A 12,490-nucleotide genomic window follows, 5' to 3' on the forward strand; every position below is an offset into this window, starting at 1 on the left:
CTTCACATGGCCATCATCTTATAAGTACACCAGTCCTACTGGATTAGGGGTCCGCCCTATCCCAGTGTGGCCTCATTTTAACTAACTACATCTACAATGACACTATTGCCAATTAATGTTACATCCTAAGGTACTGAGGATTAGGACCCCAACATAACCTTTTATGGGGGGAAACAATTGAACCCATAATATCCAGCAATCCCCCAAAACACTAAAAAATTAGTGTTTATGCTATAGATTGACTGGAACGACCCAAAATCTATCAGTAGAGGCTTGGGTAAATGCCATACCTCTGCAGTGGAGTACTCTGCAGCTGTAAAGCAATGCTGAAGTTAGGAGCTGACGTGGAAAACCCTTCAAGTCAGAACCAGAATGTAGTAGGCTACCTTTGGGGTAAGAGAGAGGAAAAATAATAATATATATTCGTATTTGCTTGTATCTGAAGAAACGCTAGAAAAAGACACAAGAAGTTAGTGAAAGTGATTATGGGAGGTGTGGGTGGGGCAAGTGGGAGCAGAGATACAGTGAAGGCTTTTCTGCTTTCTTATGTTACTTGATTTGTGAATCATATGAACAAGTTACCTATCTCAAAGAATGAAACCAGGAATGACACCAACAGTATCATCCTTTCGAATTCAATAAAGAACTAATTTTTATGGAATTAACAGGGAATCTGTGTATTGTCCCAGTAATCAACCCCCTATTTCCTTTCTCTCTTCTTTCTCTTAAGCTTTGCTTAGTTCTTGGAATTTTACCACCACCATCTCTTTTCAAATATCACACACCTGTTCTTGGTTTGTAGCATCGTTATGACTGTTATTTCTCATTAGTAAAGAAATCATCTGCATACTCCAGAACCTTTGGTCAGAGATGCAAACAAAAGCCAATCAGGCAGGCACTGGCATTCTTTATGAAAAGGCTGTTAGGAACAATCAGGTGATGAGCTTAAGGCAATTTACATTAAAATGGGCTTAGAAGCAGGAGCTCAGGTAATGAGTCTGTATTTCATCTATCTAAAAATTTTAAATAAGGTGTTATGAAAGAAATGTTCACAGCCTTCAGTAGCACATTATCTTCAGTTTCTCTGAGAGTTTCCAGCTTGAAAGTGAATTTGATTAATGTACTAAGATCAGAATCAGAACTTTTTTCTTAAAAAAAAATTAAGTGGATAATTATGTCCATCTAACCCTCTCCAACCCCCAAAAAAGGAGTTTGTATTTTGATCTGGTCCCCAAGGAGGGGGGGCAGCAAATTTTCCAGAATTCTTTGGGGCCTGGTCACCTAGTTCTGTGTGTCATCCACGTCTTTTATGTCCCCTCTTCTCCATCCTACCGACTTGTGTTTTAGTTCAGCAACTAGAGGGATGAGGAAAAGAAATACCTGTAAGTAAGCCTCTTTGGCTAATTAGTAGTTTTGGTAAGAGAAATAGCCAGGGGGATAGTTGAGACTACGGTTAAAGGACATGTTTTGGTTTATCTGTGAATTTCAGTTTGCCAAGTTAACCCTGGTTTCTTTTGTGATGGCTAATCCATAGTGAACAGCATTATCACATGACCTCTTTTCCATAAGCTACTATTTATTCACTCGGAATATAAATATATTAAATGCTTTTTGTATAAAAGACAGTTCTGTGTTACAAAGAAGTATCATGATACCAGCTCTCAAGTGTACAAGTTAGGCAGGGAGAACGAGATATATATTTATGGCACAAAGAGTATCATAACAGACATCATTCCCAGATATAATTAACACAAGCCAAAGAATTGGAGGCAGGAAAAAGTTGTCTGAAAAGGGGAGAGGGGGAGGTTGCAGTGTGGAAAATAGCATGTAAATGCTAATTAAACTAATATCATATATATAGGGTAATCTAAAATAAATTCTGGGCACCTCAAGGCAGGCAGAAAAGTTAAGGAAAGGGAAGATTGGGGGGTGGGGCAGAAGAAAAGAAGTCTTTGTTCAGGAAGGGCAAGTGGAAGGAATCTGCCAGTACATGTGAATTAAATAAGGTGGACTGCCAGATCTGAAGAAGACAGGTTTTTCCAGTCCTTGTAACATGCAGGAGTAGACCTCCAGCAGTCACAGCTGGACCAGTCCCAACTCATCCTCTGGGTAATAAATAGAAAATCGTTTGCCAGGCAGAGACTTGGACCATACTGCCTGGTCTTTGCCTGCTTTTCCTCCTTTGCTCCTTTGAAAGACCACTGAAACCAAGCGACTTTGCCGTCCTGACTCTGATTATCCCCTCCATGCTAAAATCCTTAGATGCTTCATGTGGCTGTTAAGATTAATTCTGTCTCCGTTTGGCAGTTCCCATCCTCTTCAGCCCCCACTCCCACCACAGGGCTCTCCTCATTCTCTCCTCTCCAGCCTTTGACCTTCTCTACATGCTACATGCTTCCTCCAACCCTAGAGCTTCTTCACATACTGCCCCCTCCCTCTGCAGACGCTCCTCTCTGCTAGTTAATTAAGTCCTTCCTCACCCGCTCCCAGACTTCTTGACGGCACTTAGCACAGTGGAAGTTTTGGATTTTTGTGTAATTATTTGATGGTCTCCTGCACTAAACTGGAAGCTCTTACAAGAGAGGAACCATGTTCCATGGTTGCGAGAGGAACCATTCCCACGCACAGCTGGCTTAAAAACCTATCTGTTGTGAATGGATGAAGATTTGAATCACTCATCAGGGAAGCTGCATAGTGTAGTAGATCCCATTGCCACTTCTTCCAGGCTGTTTTCTTACCTGTGGATGCCTGCCTATTAAGAACATCTCAAATAAGAAAGAAGTTTCTTTTTCTCATGTAAAACGCCAAGCTAGTATGGTAAGCTTGGCAGAATTGTCAAGGGCCCAGGTTGCTTTCATCTTCTTTACCAGGCATCCATGAGCCCCGTTTAAGATCAGGGGCTCTGTTAGTGAAGAAAAAGGGGAGAAGAGAAGAGATAGCGGGGCAGTTAGCTGTCTCTGCCACAGTGCCTTCTAAAGGTATTGTAGGGGTTAAATAAATACATAAGACTCTTAGCACAGTGCCTAGCACATGGCACTCAACTGTGGCCCGTTAGTTTCTTCCTTCAACATATGCATAATAAATGACTTACCCGAGAGGCGTTCCACTCCTGTTCTTTGGACGTTTTTCAGCTCATTTCTTTGTCTCTTCATTCTTGGGTCAAATTACTTGGTTTACTATGTTTGCAAACAGTTTATCCTGCGTGTAGGGAACACATCTCCGGTTTCCTTTTGATAATTCATGGGGTAGTAGCCCTTCTGCCACCCCACTGGGACGTTGCTCTCCTCAGCCTCTTGATGATTCCTGTTTATATAAAGTCAGCTTCTCCACAGCTAAGATAAACTCTGTTGAGACAGAGCCACAGATCTATTTTCTTCTCCTGTAGATGGTGCCATTCGGGCACAAATCCGCCTTTATTCAAGGCTGTACCTGGACATGCAGGAGGTGGGCAGTGCGGGGGAGGGGTGTGAGGTGAGGGGGAAGTTCAGTGAAAATAAAGTAAGACAGTGTGTGTTTAGCTTTAACAGTTTATTTTCTTCATTTCCTGTGAAGGCAATTGACCGAGGTGTGGGCTTTGAACTTGTCTATAGCCCCGCTATCAAAGACTCCACAATGAGAAGGTACACAATTTCCAACGCCCTCAATTTGATGCAGGTCTGCAAAGGAAAGGTATGGTTCCATAATTTTAGGATATTTTTCAAACCTAGCAGTTTATTATTATTAATATACTGGGGTTGTCAAGCTGACCCCATATCCTTAAAGCAGAAAGTTCTCAATGCACAGCAACAAATTCTCCCATTTCAATGAGCTTTGCAAGTTTTAAGAGAAAGAAAAATATCCTAAGGAAGAATAATATCAGGGGGGAAAAGTTATATTGAAAGTCTTTATCTTTCAGTAAAGAATTGGCCGTTTACCTACTGTGAAAGAATCATCTAGATACAGTTGTCATCATTGAGTTTAATTAAGGTTATATGACCTTTTCAACTAGTTTTTTAAACTAATGCATCTTTTCTAAGAACTGTTGGGAAGGCTTCTTGTTCTGTTTCTTATTTTAGGCTGCCTTTAGTTTGACATGAGGTCTTTCATCCTTTCACTTTATTTACCTTAACTTTAGAAGTTGGTATTTATGTTAAAACTTGATTACTGGTTACTTGTATTATAAGACTTCAATTTTTTGACATTTATCTAAGATTAATATTGATTACTTTCTATTTCGTAGAATGTAATTATATCTAGTGCTGCTGAAAGGGTAAGTCTGGCATTAAGTACTTCATTTTTTCCCTTTTCAAGTTAAATTAGTCATGTAATAAAGGTTTATTGCATGTTTTCGTTTTTAATCGCATTTGCTCATTGTAATTGCTGAAGAGTAAAATTTATCTCCATTCCTTTGGGGCTTCAAATTTTGTTTATATAAATAGTTTTTCCTTTAAATTGTTGCAAAATGCTTTTCAGGAATCTTTTATATTTTCAAAAATGTAAGTAACCCGTCAAAATTATAAGGACTTAAATTTATGCAGTTGACTTCCTTGTTTTTAGATACTTAAGCATCCTATTTACTGCAGATGAAGTCATTGAAATGTTACGAATAACTTCTTTCATATCTATTTTTCGTTCATTTTATTTTAGCCTTTAGAAATAAGAGGCCCATACGATGTGGCAAACTTGTATCCTTTTCTGAGTAAGAAGTCATTGAAATTTTCTTTTAGGAAATTTGGAATTTGGTATGTTATACTTTAACAAGATTTTTTAACCTTTTACTATAAATTTATCAATTAATAGCTTCAAAACCAAATTACATCAGGTTGTGAAAACTTCATCCTTTTGTTTTCTGGATTAAGGGTGAAATAGAAAAAGGGGGAAAGAAGGACTCTATAAAAGCTTAGAGTTAAATGAGTCTTTTCTCAAATGCCTGTTCCATTTGGAGTAAGAACTATAGAATTAAAGTGTCTCTCTCAGTGCCTCTCTCTGGTGAACTGGCATTGTCAGTTATGTTTCTGTTAGTCTCCTGTCCTCAGCTGACGCTGGGTTGAAATCTTTAACGACCCCCCAGAGGGTTGCTGTTTGGGCTGTCGGAAAGTGACGCCAAGGCCGCAGTGTCCACCAACTGCCGAGCGGTGCTTCTGCACGGAGGTGAGCAAGTCCTTCCAAGAAAAACACCGAGTGGTCATGTTAAGAGCCAGTCATTTCTGTGAAACAGTTGAGCCATATCTACTTTCATTATCCTGCCCCTCAGAGTTCCATTAGGATCATCTTTTCTGAACCTGTTTAGCCATACCCATCAGTGCTTTCTCGCCCTTTACTTCAGGCTTTATTTTCAGTAGTTTGTGGAATGAATATAGTTTGCCTTCCAGAAATGAGTATTGAATGCGTTCTTTCCTATTCTGCACGTGTGTCCCCGCCTGCATTTTGATAGGCTTCTCATCTCCCTTTTTCCTCCATAGGGACATGCTTTCCCTGCTGAAAATCACTGTTTTAGAGAACTGAACGGTGAAAAATATACGTTAAGCCAGTTATGAGGAACACAAAAGCACCAAATATGTTTTTAAAAATCCCGCTAACAAACTCAAATCATAACTTTTCACATTTATTACAACTTGTGATTATTTTCTCATATTTGGTTTACCTGTTCAATTATGCACAGACTACACATTTTTTACTCACATTTCATTTATATATATCTTCCTCCTCACCTTAATTTCACTACTTGAAGGCACTGAATTTCTTACTCATCAGATGATAAAAATTGAACTAGAAGTGTTTGATATGCTAGGACTTTGGAGAATAAAAATGAGGCTTTTTAAAAGAAAAAAGTTTACACTTTTCATCTGTTTTATCTTCATTCTCTTTGTAATTTTTAGCACTGGTGGTAGTGGTCAAGAAGCAATTGACTTGATATCACCCAGATGAATGTTAAACTTCAGAATTGGTTGCTACATATAAACTGGGTGATTTAGCATATGAATAGTTAGGTTATTGAGAGCTTGTGTATTATGTCTGGATCTTAGTGATCTGATTTCCACTTCGTAGAACTGGTTACTGTATTACCATGAATTAGATGATTTTGCTTTTGTTTTCAACATTTTTAGTTTGAGATTGTTGTATTACATAGCCTAGACCCATCACATAAGCTCTGGGAATGACCAAATTAATTAAAACTTTATCAGGATTTTCTTGAAATTAGGGAACAGTTGGTTCACACTGGTAGTTCTGCCATTATTTTTGTCTATTTTAAATGAACATAAGGAATCGTCAAGATTTTGGATAACAATTAGTGGTTTAAAACAGACTGAGACAAGGAAGGGAAGTTAATTTTTAAAATTTAGTAGGGAAAAATATGAAGATCTGTGCTTCAAAAAACTCAGCTATTCAAAATAAGTTATATATAAAGCTAGGCTTTTACAGAAGCTAAACTAAAAGAAGCCTTGTGGACTTTAGCATTCCCATTCATTCAGTTGTGCCCAGGACAGTCCTAGTGTATGCCTGCTGTCCCTGAAGAATTAACAACACATCTACAGGATGTTATAATTACCCTGACTTTAGTTGACATTGGGATCAATTTGAGACAGCAGTTTCAAAATTCAGTCTACTAGGATTGCAAATTCAGCCTAAGGTTACATTAGAAGAAATACAAGATTCTGAGGCAGGAAGATTCAAAGTGTCATCATTATCCTCTGCACTGATAAGTCCTGGCTGGCATCTCTATCACCCTGAGTGCCACATTTAAGAAGGACAGCACTGCACTGAAGCACTACCAGAAGATGGTTAATTCTTGGAGGGTGTGAAAACCTTATCATGAGAGCAATTGTTGAAGGCAGTGCAGGAATGGATACCTGGAAAACAGAAGACTTGGGACATGCAGTAGCTGGGCTTCTACATGGGAAAGCTTGCTACAGGGCATCACAGTTAGATGGGTCCTGTGGGATTCTAGAAACCAATGAATAGCAATTCTGAGGAGGTTGTGGGGAGGGGACAGAGGAAAGAGGTTCAAGATCTAAAAGAGTTACTTTATCTGATAATTATAAAAGTCTTGTTTTTCAACGGTTTATAATCCGTTGTCTTAGATTAAGAAGTAAATGTTCATGTGATGTAAAAAAAAATATTTCTGAGATGAAACTAATATAATTTTGAAACTAATGCATTTAGTTTTGTTACAAAGTGTTGATTTTCACAATTTAATTTTTATATTTTTTATTCATTCTACTGATTTTTAGACATTTACTCATAATCATAGTGATAAACATCTCTAAATGTAACATTTTTTTGGAAATCACGGGCAATTGGTGTTTATTTTGAGGTTCTCTGATTATGTTGGTATTTTAATGACCTTGAGAGCAGTTTTGTCCCTTTTATAAATTAAAATGCTTTTAAATAACTGGCAAAGATTTAGTAGACTTGGTAAATTAATCCTGATAAATGAGAAGATAATATTTAACTTTTAGAATTGACTTTTGTACATGAAATAAGAAATAATTCTTAACTAAATTTATGTTTATCAAATCCTTTTGATTTTTATCTCCTTTGTATCCAAGGGGTCTCTCTTTCTCTCCTCCCCAGTCCTTCCCTGTTTCCTAAGGACTCAGTTTAAATCTCTTTTCACGGCACTGTGGCCCTTCACAAGTACCAGCCTCGTTTCCCCCTAATTTTTTCATGCTCCTCCTTTACACCGGCCATATCATCCCCTAAGTATATTAGATTCTTCTTACCTCTCTCCCTATGCCTTTGCAAAGGAACACTTTCCTCTCCTTTCCTTTTCCTTCTTCCCTATTCTTAGCATCACTTCTTTCATGATACCTTCCTGATTCATCCAGGCAGAGTTACTTCTTGTGGTGCCTCCATTCCTATTATATTTGCCCCTGATGTGCTATCTCAGTGTGTGGTAGGAAGAAGTACTGTGTTAGGCATCCTAAGATCCTCTGTAGATGACACAGAGCCTGGCCCCTTAGTACATTTTTAGCAGAAGTTAGCTACATTTAAGTTGAACTCTACTAGCAACCTGACCTAAACTTTTAATAATTCCCATTCTTCTTTGTTCATTGTCACCAATATATAAGAGATCAATAACCATGTGCGTTATTCCTCGTTCACTCAACAAGTATTTCTTAAACACCTGTTAAATAACCAGGCATTGTTGGATGTTCGCCATACAATTGATTCTTCAGAGGTATAATCATGATCTAGTGGGGAACACAGATAATGAATGGTCTGTGCTATAAAATGAAGTGAGCACACACACAACCAGGGAAGCAGACTGTTGTAGTTGCTGTCTTGATTCATTTGTGTTTCTACCACACTTTAAGCATGTGCTGCACCAAGCTCTGAAACTTGGGTTCTGGCTACCTAAGATGCCTCGGACAGACCATTAGAGATAACCTGCCCTATATAGTTTTACCCTTGGGATAGTCCCTTTGGAATGAACTAGATGTTAAAAATATACAGATATTTGTAGAAGCTGGTGGTGGGGCAAGGTGAGAACTGTAAATGGCATCAACACTCATAGCAGTTTATTATGGTTTCATCATTTACTCATGCTGTAAGTCACAGTAACATGGGGATGCTTGTTAAAACCACCTCTTTTGAAATCATGGCTTAACTTCAGGCACTTTGGTTTCCCTGTTTGTCTTATAGAAACTAGAAAAACTGCTTTTGGAATTATTTCCACAGTGAAGAAACCTCGGACATCAGAAGTAGATGATGATTCTCTTCCAGCCTGCAAGAAAGCCAAGTGTGAGAGCTGAAATGAGTCGCCGTCTCTGTCAACACTCCCTTCTGCCTTTTGAGAATCCATCAGCCGCAACAGAAACGGAACCTCTGTATGACTCACTATTTTCACTTGGAGCTAGATACCGGTAGTCTATAAAAGCAGTCTTATATTTAAGCCATTAAAATAGCAAAACCTAGTAAAGCATTTAAAAAAAAAAAAAAGGCTGTCCCCGTAAAGAATTTAGATATTTTAAGAGAAAAGCAAAGACTAGTTCATTTATCCTTTCCGTTAAGTGATAAATGGAAGGTATAATTGAATAAGATGTTTCAATATTCAAGAGACTCTTTAAAAATGTTTCTTGCTCATTTAAAAGTTCATGCTTTTCAGCTTTACTTGATATACATGGCTTATTTAAATTTTACTACTCAAAAAGTGGTTATTTTGAGGACTCTTAAAACTTATGTTAAGGGGTTGGCTTTTAGTTGATCTTCTCTTGCTTTAAGCCTCTCTTTCATTATAATCGTCAAGTCCAAGTCCTTTCTAAAAGGAATTGCTGTAAAATTTGCGGAAGGAAAGGAAAAGTGCACGTAAAATCACACTTGGCCTCTTCGTTTGCTGGTTCTTACCTCCGTGATATCCTTGAAATAGGATTCCTTTGAGTTGGAAGCCCCTGAAAACCTAATATTGATTTTTCTAATTGCTATAGTAAAAATCTCAAAGCACTGGACTCAATCAACTTTGGAAATAATTTTTTTAATAGCAGGATCATTATATTAAGTAGAAGTAGCCTTTTTTGTAAATATCTGCATTTATGCTATATTGATATTAAGAAAATCATTTAGATGAAGATATGAACACTGTTCTGAGAGTCAGAGAATAGATAATTTTAAAAAGAAAGCTTTACACCAAACTCACTTATGAATTTAGATCCTTAAATAAGATATTGGTAAAACAGAGTATACCATAACCAGGTGAGATTTATTCTAGAAATGTAAGGATTTTTCAGTTCTTTTCAATGTACTACACTTTATCATATTACTAGGTCAAATGAGAAAAATCAGACTCATCTTAATAGATGCCTGTAAGACATTTGATAAAATTTAAAGTCCACTCCTGATTTTTGAAAAATAAACAAGAATAAAAACCCTTGACAAAATACAAATAGAAGAATATTTCACACATATGTGTATATGTTCATTTCTCTTTATATATTGTATATATATTAAGCATCATGGTTCTAAAAATAAAGCATTTTTTACTTCTTCTTAAGCAATATGATGGATTAGCCTACTACACTCCCTCCATAAAACTCATGGCCACTGCTGCTGAGCCCTCACACCCAGAGTCTGCCACTTCCTTGAGTGCCAGCTTGCTTCTGCCTTCACCCCACTTGGATTCACCAAAAGTTAGGTGTGTGTTTATTCACAAGTCTGTTTATGCCATTGTATTTAGCATTGTAAAATTAATACAAGTTAATTTAAAATTATAAAAACTGATGAACCAGGAGGGGAAAAAAAGGAATTCCCTGGAAAATTAACGCTTTTGAAAAGTTTGGAAAAGATGAGTCATTAAAAAGAACTGTCAAAATAGTTGTGAGCAAGACAACTAGATTTAGAGGAGATCCAGTGGAAATTCTGCACTTGGATTGCTTTACCAGAGTCTTTATAAGTTCTCTTTTTTCTTCTTTTTTTTTTAAATTGAGGTAACATTGTTTATAACATTGTTTTATGTGTATACATTATAATTCAACTCATGTGTACATTACAGCTTGCCAGCAAAAGTTTCCATCCATCACCATACAGTTGACTCCTTACCCGATTTGCTTTCCCCCCCATCCCTCCTTCCCCTCTGGTAACAACTACTCTGTTCTCTTTATCTGTGTGTTTGTTTCATTTAGTTTGTTCTTTTTCTTTTTTTTCCCCCACATAAGAGTGAAATCATATAGTATTTGTCTCTCTCTATCTGACTTATCTCATTTAGCATGATACCCTCAAGGTCCATCAGTGGTGTCACAAATGGCAAGATTTCCTCTAACTTTATGGCTGAGTAGTATTCCATTTTATATATGTGGTGTGTGTGTGTGTGTGTGTATATATATACACACACACACACACATACACACCACATCTTTATCCATTCATTTGTTGATGGACATTTAGGTTTTTTCCATATCTTGGCTATATAAGTAATGCTGTAGTGAACATAGGAGTATGTATATATTTACGAATTTGTGCTTTCATATTCTTTGGATAAATTCCCAGAAGAGGAATAGCTGGATCATACGGTAGTTCTATTCTTAATTTTTTGAAGAATCTCCATAGTGTTTTCCTTAGTGACTGGACCAATTTACATTCCTACCAATAGCACATGAGGGTTCCCTTTTCTCGACATCCTCTCTATAACATTTCTTATTTCTTGCCTTTTTGATAATAGCCATTCTAACAGGCTATCGGGCGTGACATAGGTATTAGCATTATCTTTCCACATATATCTCCGCAGGCAAGGGAAACAAATGCAAAACTAAAAAGCTGCACAGCAAAAGAAACTATCAACAAAACGAACAGACAACCAACAAGGACCTACTGTATAGCACAGGGAACTATAATCAGTATTTTGTAATAACCTATAAAGGAAAAGAATCTGGAAATACACATATATATATGTGTGTGTGTCTGTGTGTGTAAAAGTTTTTGTCAGGTTAAAAAAAAAAAACTACCTACTGAATGGGAAGATACTTTAAAATCATATATCTGATGAGGGGTTAATAGCCAAAATATATAAAAAACTCATACAACTCAACAACAAATACCAAACAACCCAATTTAAAAATGGGCAGAGGGGGCTTCCCTGGTGGCGCAGTGGTTAAGAATCCACCTGCCAATGCAGGGGACATGGGTTCAAGCCGTGGTCCGGGAAGGTGCCACATGCTGCAGAGCAACTAAGCCCGTGTGCCACAACTACTGAGCCTGTGAGCCACAACTACGGAACCCATGTGCCACAACTACTGAAGCTCACGTGCCTAGAGTCCATGCTCCATAGCAAGAGAAGCCACCACAATGATAAGCCCACACACTGCAACCAAGAGTAGCCCCCGCTTGCCACAACTAGAGAAACCCCACGTGCAGCAATGAAGACCCAACGCAGCCAAAAATAAATAAGTGAATAAAATAAAAATGGGCAGAAGATCTGAAAAGTATCCAATATATCTTTGGAAGATGTACCGATAGCCAATAGGCACATGAAAAGATGCTCAACATTACTAATTATGCAAATCAAACCTAATGAAATATCACTTTTCTTTCTTCTTTAAAGAGACTGGAACTCAACAAACTGTAGATCTCCCATCAGTGGAGCCATACTTCCAAGAATAGGCTTTGACCTTTCTTTAAAAGATTGGCACGTGAGTGTACATTTATATATTTTAAACTTAAAATGTTTAAGGGGATGTATGTTCAACTTTTTTTTGATGCCCCACAATGATCTACTTTTTCAACCAACTGACTATATTTTAGCCCCAACTGTACCAGGTATAACATTGAGGTCTTTCGTGTTATATTAGAAAGGAAGAAAAGTTAATGGCACAATGTGAGTCTTGAAAAACTCAAGAAAAGCAACTGGGTAAAGGATAGAAATACAGGTGCTTTTTACATTTGTTATGTATTTGCAGTTGTGCCTGCTTTCTGTTTATGAGCAGGTGCTTATCCTATTATTCAAAATAGGAGGGCATGATGGCTGGTCACCAGTGAAGAACAGCAAGTGGGTTTCTTTAAAGTTTGCTTTGGTTAGAAC

At 37.5% G+C, this 12,490-nt stretch overlaps 1 protein-coding gene and 1 long non-coding RNA gene across 3 annotated transcripts in view; both read left to right on the plus strand.

Annotated features, from left to right (window-relative positions):
- Positions 1-9,970, plus strand: part of RPP30 (ribonuclease P/MRP subunit p30) — a 28,986-nt gene extending 19,016 nt beyond the window's left edge. For both annotated transcript variants that reach the window (XM_004279386.3, XM_033404868.2), the window contains 5 exons: positions 3,553-3,669; positions 4,220-4,249; positions 4,627-4,664; positions 5,051-5,130; positions 8,626-9,970. In XM_004279386.3, coding sequence (XP_004279434.2) covers positions 3,553-3,669; positions 4,220-4,249; positions 4,627-4,664; positions 5,051-5,130; positions 8,626-8,735 — 375 coding nt within the window. In that variant the 3' untranslated portion in view covers positions 8,736-9,970. The remainder of the gene's footprint in view (positions 1-3,552; positions 3,670-4,219; positions 4,250-4,626; positions 4,665-5,050; positions 5,131-8,625) is intronic.
- Positions 1-12,490, plus strand: part of LOC125960952 (uncharacterized) — a 275,883-nt gene that overhangs the window by 255,479 nt on the left and 7,914 nt on the right. The gene's annotated exons all lie outside the window — the stretch shown is intronic.

This window comes from Orcinus orca, chromosome 14 (assembly GCF_937001465.1).
Source record: "Orcinus orca chromosome 14, mOrcOrc1.1, whole genome shotgun sequence".
Taxonomy (NCBI): Eukaryota; Metazoa; Chordata; class Mammalia; order Artiodactyla; family Delphinidae; genus Orcinus; species Orcinus orca.